Raw genomic sequence first — 7,596 nt, forward strand, 5'->3', positions numbered from 1 at the left:
TGGAGTGTAAATGAAAAGTTTCATTGTCAACAGTATGAAGAGAGGAAAAAGTGAAAAGAAAAAAAGAAATTGAGAATTAATTGTCAAAAGTATAAAGAGAGGGAAAAGAAGAAATGAGAAAAAAATATATTAAAAGCACAAAAAGGGAAATGTGTAAATTGAGGAAAAAAAGTTAATGAAAATATTAACAGAAAAGAGAAGCCAAGATAAATGAAAATAAAACATGACATGATGAAAATATTGACAAGAGAGAAAGAAAAGGCAAGATAAACAGATAAAAAAAAGATAAATAGTGAAAATATTGCCAGAAAAGAGAAAAACAAAGGGTAAGATAAACAGATGAAAAAAGTATGAAGAGTAAATAATGAAAATATTGCCAGAAAAGAGAAAAACAAAGGGTAAGATAAACAGATAAAAAAGTATGAAGAAAGGAAAAAGTGAAAAGAAAGAAGGTGAGAGAATTAATTGTCAAAAGTATAAAGAGAGGGAAAAGAAGAAAAGAAGTTAAGAAAATTGAATGATTGTCAACAGTATGAAGAGAGGGAAAAATGTGTAAATTGAAGAAAAAAGTTCAATAATAATAATATTGGTGCTAGAAAAGAAAAAAAAAGATAAATAAATGAAGAAAAGTCAATAAATGGAAAGATTAATTGCCAAGAATATAAAGAGAGAAATCAAGTGACAATAATTAATAAATAATGTAGCCGCACCGGCAGGGCTTCATTGGCTCTCAGGTGATCTGTTTTACTGGTCACACCCGTCATCGCAGGGTCCAGGAAAGCCAGTTCTCTCTCTCACATTTATTGATGAGGTAGGCATGACCGTAAGAACTGTGAACAAGTTTTTGGTCTCAATTTCTTACAAAATAACATTATACACTGATATTAAACACTTTCAACATATTACAGTATTCATTAACAATACATGCAATCAACCTGGCTCTATGACAATCGGTTTTTAACACAAAATTAAAGTATTTACCTCGGTCACCATCCTGCCCCTCTTTATCTGAGCGCGACTTGGCCGTGAGTGACCCCCGCGGGCAACCAGCAGATTAACCTCACTCTACTAACAAGTGAGCATCGGCTTTGGTGCTTCATGTGGCACTGAGTACTGATAATTACACACACCACACGTCTTCTTGCAAATAGAAAACTGCTCAACATTTCATTCGTGATTACCGAGGAACAATGGCGTGAGGCGCATACGCTTTACCTACAGTAACAAATAACGTGTGAGAAATGTGAAGTAATGCTGGACATAACAATGTGAATCACGAACAAGGAAACAGAGAGAGAGAGAGAGAGAGAGAGAGAGAGAGAGAAATTATATAGGTAGACTTAATTTTTGTACCTGTATTTATAATTTAGTCAGTACAGTCATTACTACTGAGAGAGAGAGAGAGAGAGAGAGAGAGAGAGAGAGAGAGAGAGAGAGAGAGAGAGTTTCACAGGGGAGTGTTTTTGATTGATGTGTCTCTTCCTCTGTTTTGATGAAAAAGTTTAATTAAATTTTGCATTGTTCTTTTTTTTAAGTTTTTAAGTTGATATACTTTTGCTTTGATTTAGTTTATTGCTCAACTTAGTTTTGACTTGGTTGTTATTAATGTAATACAAAAAAAAAAAATAAAAATAAAAAATAAAAAATAAAAAGATTATCTGGCAGCAGTCATTGTTAGCGCCAAATAGTTCTGGCCTTTCTTTGCTTGGCAACATTTTCCGATTTTCCGGAGGCCAACAAGGCACTGGAGAGACTCCTTGGTGACCATGCTGACTTTTATTGAAGTTATCTTCTAAATAACAATGAAGGTTTTCACATTATTTTTCTCTCTTCTGATTGACAAATAATTTGTAGAAGTTATTTGTGTTACCTTGGAGTGTTGGGACCTCCTGTACAGGCAACAATGGTAACTAACCACTTCATAATAACAAAACTTAAATGACTGTGTTATAACAATTAATTAGTGTGTCTGGGCTTTACCTTAATTGTTGGTGGTTAACATCCTTGCTGTATGTGTGTGTGTGTGTGTCACTGGTGTTTGACTTCTGCCTTATCAAGTAATTTATCTTAGTTTGGTTACATTCTAATTGTGTGCATGTTACATTCACTGTGTGTGTGTGTGTGTGTGTGTGTGTGCTGTCAAAATAATCTTTTTTTTTCCAATACATTTTTTTTTGTTCAGCAGTTTTGTTTTCCTTTTTTTTTTTTTCTTTCTAGTTGTCACTTCCCCTTTTTTTCATGTATTTTGCTTCCCAGGCTACTGAAGTTTTTTTATTTATTTATTTATTTTTTGCTAGAGTGTGTTGGCATTACAGCAGCAAGACTGTACAGTGTAATGTGTTCTTGGCCAGCAAAGTGAAGAAGTGAGTAGAGAAATATGACAGACATTGATAACATGTCTTTTTGTATCCTGAGAATTCTGCCTGTGTCACCCTTGCCACAGTCCTTGTACCACTGAAACACCTCCAGCAGGTGCAGCATGTAGAGGCACAATAGTACATGCAGCAGCGTCCAGCAGAGTGAAGGTGCACGGCAGGGGGCCCCAGGGCTCTGTGCTGGGTCCCCTGCTCTTCCTAACTGATACAGAAGACACGACGTGTATTCTTACACCACCACGCCAGACGCCCGTGCTTGCCGAAGACTGCCACAGCCGTGCCCCAGCGTCTGCACGACGGCTCAGGCACACCCAGTGCACGCAAGACAGGCTGGCAGGGTGGTGAGGGACGCGGCTGCTCAGATACAGTGAAGCAAGTGTTGGGGGCGGTGCTTGTGGCCACCATGACTGTGCACCAAACACCAAACACAGGGAACTCACACACCACCGCTCAAAACGGAAAAGAACTTGGCGTTATGTTATACACACATTTATTGAAGGTCACACCTGCACTGCCAACAAAACAACTGCTGGGGCTGTTACTCCCTCACACCACCACCACCACCACCACCACAGGCATGGGTGTGGCCCCACACATCCACACACAACACACCACCTCAGAAGTGGATCCTCATGTGCTTGGCAATCTCACCCTTTGTCTTGAAACACTTGCCACAAACATCACACTTGAACTCCCTCAAGCCAGTGTGTCTGAAGGTGTGTTTATTGAGACGAGAAATGGTAGGAAATCTTTTTCCACACTCATCACACTCATAATTTCTAACACCACTGTGTGTCAATGAGTGTGAGGTGAGATAAGACTTGTGGGTAAATTTCTTCCCACACTCACCACACTCATAATTTCTAACACCACTGTGTGTCAGGGTGTGTGTGGTGAGGTTAAACTTGTGGGTAAATTTCTTCCCACACTCACCACACTCATAATCTCTAACACCACTGTGTGTCAGGGTGTGTTTGGTGAGGTAAGACTTGTGGGTAAATTTCTTCCCACACTCACCACACTCAAAATTTCTAACACCACTGTGTGTCAGGGTGTGGTACTTAAGGCCTTGTTTGGATACAAAAGTTTTGTCACACTGCTGGCACTCAAACTTGCTCTCTCCTCTGTGGACAGAGCTGCCTGCCTCCAGGTGATTCTTGCCACCATGCCTGCGCCTCCCCACACCTGAGGCTGGCTGCTGCTGCTGCTGCTGGCCACTCATGCTGCTGCCCGGCCTCACGGCCTCCACCACAGCACCACTCCCACCAGCACACGCCATGGACACAACAAGATTGGTTGGCGGCGAGCAGGGCGTGCAGCCTGGACTCTGCCTGGCACCTGGAACAACAGCGACAGTCAGCACACACTGGGCCAAGGGCTGCTTAACACACTGCCCCAGCCTGCAACACACCCTGCTTCCTGCCCCTTCCTTGCAACACTAGGCTACACACTGCCCCTGCCTGCAACACACACCCTGCTTCCTGCCCCTTCCTTGCAACACTAGGCTACACACTGCCCTGCCTGCAACACAAACCCTGCTTCCTGCCCCTTCCTTGCAACACTAGGCTACACACTGCCCCTGCCTGCAACACACCCTGCTTCCTGCCCCTTCCTAGCAACACTAGGCTACACACTGCCCCTTCCTGCAACACACCCTGCTTCCTGCCCCTTCCTTGCAACACTAGGCTACACACTGCCCCTGCCTGCAACACACACCCTGCTTCCTCCCCCTTCCTTGCAACACTAGGCTACACACTGCCCCTGCCTGCAACACACCCTGCTTCCTGCCCCTTCCTTGCAACACTAGGCTACACACTGCCCCTGCCTGCAACACACCCTGCTTCCTGCCCCTTCCTTGCAACACTAGGCTACACACTGCCCCTGCCTGCAACACACACCCTGCTTCCTGCCCCTTCCTTGCAACACTAGGCCAGGCCTGCACTCCCTCCAACCTCCTGGCTCCCTGACCACTGTCCCTCACAAATTAAGTGCCACTCCTAAGGGGCAATGGCTCCCATTAGGTTAGGTTAGGTATGTTAACACCTAAGAGTGTCGTGGTGGAAGACCACGGCAACACTGCTGCCAGTGATCAGAGTGCATCCTTGTCAATGATACCAGATCGAGCCGCCCCAACACTCTCTCTCTATTTCAGCTAGTTCTATACTTTCATTTCATTGGTTGCTCTTGAAACTTATAGTTTTTTGTGACGGTAATAATAATAATGAGAATAACAATAATTCTAATACTAGTACTACTCTTTTTAATGGGTGTGGCCCCACACACAACACACCACCTCAGAAGTGGACCCTTATGTGGCTGGCAATATCACCCTTTGTCTTGAAACACTTGCCACAAACATCACACTTAAACACTCTCAAGCCAGTGTGTCTGAAGGTGTGTTGATTGAGACAAGAAATGGTAGGAAATCTTTTGCCACACTCACCACACTCATAATTTCTAACACCACTGTGTGTCAGGATGTGTCTTCTGAGGGTTGACTTTCTGGTAAACTTCCTGCCACACTCATCACACTCATAATTTCTAACACCACTGTGTGTCAGGATGTGTTTGGTGAGGTCAGATTTCGTAATAAATTTCCTGCCACAGTCATCACACTCATAATTTCTAATACCACTGTGTATCAGGGTGTGTGTGGTGAGTTCAGATTTTGTAATAAACTTCCTGCCACACTCATCACACTCATAATTTCTAACACCACTGTGTGTCAGGGTGTGTCTGCTGAGGGTTGACTTTCTGGTAAATTTCCTGCCACACTCATCACACTCATAATTTCTAACACCACTGTGTGTCAGGGTGTGTCTGATGAGGGAAGCCTTTAGGGTAAATTTCTTCCCACACTCATTACACTCATAATTTCTAGCACCACTGTGTGTCAGGGTGTGTGAGGTGAGGGAAAACTTGTGGGTAAATTTCCTCCCACACTCACCACACTCATAATTTCTAACACCACTGTGTGCCAGGGTGTGGTACTTAAGGCCTTGTTTGGATACAAAAGTTTTGTCACACTGCTGGCACTCAAACTTGCTCTCTCCTCTGTGGACAAAGCTGCCTGCCTCCAGGTGATTCTTGCCACCATGCCTGCGCCTCCCCACACCTGAGGCTGGCTGCTGCTGCTGCTGCTGCTGCTGCTGCTGCTGGCCACTCATGCTGCTGCCCGGCCTCACGGCCTCTACCACAACACCACTCCCACCAGCACACGCCATGGACACAACAAGATTGGTTGGCGGCGAGCAGGGCGTGCAGCCTGGACTCTGCCTGGCACCTGGAACAGCGACAGTCAGCACACACTAGGCCAAGGGCTGCTTAACACACTGCCCCTGCCTGCAACACACACCCTGCTTCCTGCCCCTTCCTTGCATCACTAGGCTACACACTGCCCCTGCCTGCAACACACCCTGCTTCCTGCCCCTTCCTTGCAACACTAGGCTACACACTGCCCCTGCCTGCAACACACACCCTGCTTCCTGCCCCTTCCTTGCAACACTAGGCAACACACTGCCCCTGCCTGCAACACACACCCTACTTCCTGCCCCTTCCTTGCAACACTAGGCTACACACTGCCCCTGCCTGCAACACACCCTGCTTCCTGCCCCTTCCTTGCAACACTAGGCCAGGCCTGCACTCCCTCCAGCCTCCTGGCTCCCTGACCACTGTCCCTCACAAATTAAGTGCCACTCCTATGGGGCAGTGGCCCCATTAGGTTAGGTTAGGTATGTTAACACCTAAGAGTGTCGTGGTGGGTTAGGTTAGGTTAAGGTTAGGTTAGTAACCTAACCTAACCTTAACCTAACCTAACCGGAGGGGCTGCGCCCCGCCCTGGACCACCCCTAAGGTTACTAAGCTAACCTAACTTATATCCTTGTGATCATTGTGGACTTAGTTTGTGGAGGCGGCGCGCTATTAATTTAATTACTACGGCCTTACAAAAGCCTTCCCCACATTGAAAACATCACAGACATGTTCTATAGTAAGTACTCTATCACGTTGCAATGTGTTTTTAATGAATAGAGAGGAGGTCCAACCCTGCAGTGTTACCATAATAATAATAATAATAATAATATAAAAGAAGAATATGTAAATGCACTCAAGAAGTATTACGAGAATAAATCAATTAATATAGATAATAATGAAGAAACAATACCATATCAGTCAAGACAACACGTGGATGCAGCATTCACGATAAACACTGATGATATTGTTGCGCCCACCCTTCACTCCGGGCGGGCGTGTTATCCACAAGGGCACGGGTCGAGAAACAACACCAGCGGGGCCTCAAATAAGTCACACTGAACGCCAGGACAAGGCACACACACACACATACACGAGGCCGGGGCACAGGGGAAAACACGGGCACTATTTCCTAGGTTTATTGACAAATCCTCTGCAAGTACACTGCTTTACAAGTTCACAGGGGCACCACAAGTCTCCCAGGGCACGACAGGCACTCAACAAGACACTCAACAGGCAGGGAAACACTTCCAAACAGACAGGCACACGCTGGCTTCCTCTCGGGCCAAGCGTCTCCTTTCTTTCAGTCTCTCTCTTCCCGCCACTCCCAGTGCTGCCACCTGCAACAGTTCAGCCACCCGCACCCATACCCCTGCTGTAACACTATAAAACCAATGGAAGATTGTAAAATTGAGTTAGAATACCAGATAAAAAAGACAAAGACTGAAAAAGCAGCAGGACCCAATGAAATTAAGACGAAACTCCTTATTGCTATGACACAAACGATAAATGTAAAACAACTCTCGTACAAGCATTAAATGATGTCAATGATGCAGCAATAATCCCGGATACATGGAAAACATGAAATACTAAATTACTGGAGAAAAACGCAAAACCAGCAATAAAAGCTGCGAGTCCAATAGCCCTTACAGACACCACAGATAAATTATTAATAGGAATCATAGAAAAAAATAATAATAATAAATAAAAATGAATAAATAAAATGCAGACATCTACAATAAAACGATATATTAATGGAAGAACAAAATACATATACGGAAAACAGAAGAGCAGCAGACAATTTATTTATACTAAATTACTGTATACAGAAGAGTTAGGAATATAAGAGATCACTTATATTAATATCAGTAGACTTTGCAAAGGCATTCCACAGGTATAAGCAGAGAAATGCTAAAATATAAGATACACCCAAAGTTAATTGACCTGATCGCTAAAGTATATACAGAGGACA

The 7,596-nt window shown here is 44.3% G+C and overlaps 2 protein-coding genes across 2 annotated transcripts; both read right to left on the reverse strand.

Moving 5' to 3' along the window:
- Nucleotides 1-785: 785 nt before the first annotated feature.
- On the reverse strand, nt 786-7,118 carry LOC135096089 (zinc finger protein 157-like). Its single transcript, XM_063997326.1, has 2 exons — nt 6,538-7,118; nt 786-5,658 (listed from the first exon to the last, which is right to left on the reverse strand). Exon 2 carries the CDS (start codon nt 5,597-5,599, stop codon nt 4,670-4,672), a length of 930 nt encoding a protein of 309 aa, XP_063853396.1. The 5' UTR covers nt 5,600-5,658; nt 6,538-7,118; the 3' UTR covers nt 786-4,669.
- Nucleotides 2,992-3,654, reverse strand: LOC135095951 (zinc finger protein 782-like). Its single transcript, XM_063997100.1, has 2 exons — nt 3,389-3,654; nt 2,992-3,163 (listed from the first exon to the last, which is right to left on the reverse strand). Exons 1-2 carry the CDS (start codon nt 3,652-3,654, stop codon nt 2,992-2,994), a joined length of 438 nt encoding a protein of 145 aa, XP_063853170.1.
- Nucleotides 7,119-7,596: the final 478 nt, after the last annotated feature.

The sequence above is a fragment of the Scylla paramamosain genome, unplaced genomic scaffold (genome assembly GCF_035594125.1).
Source record: "Scylla paramamosain isolate STU-SP2022 unplaced genomic scaffold, ASM3559412v1 Contig2, whole genome shotgun sequence".
NCBI classification, from domain to species: domain Eukaryota; kingdom Metazoa; phylum Arthropoda; class Malacostraca; order Decapoda; family Portunidae; genus Scylla; species Scylla paramamosain.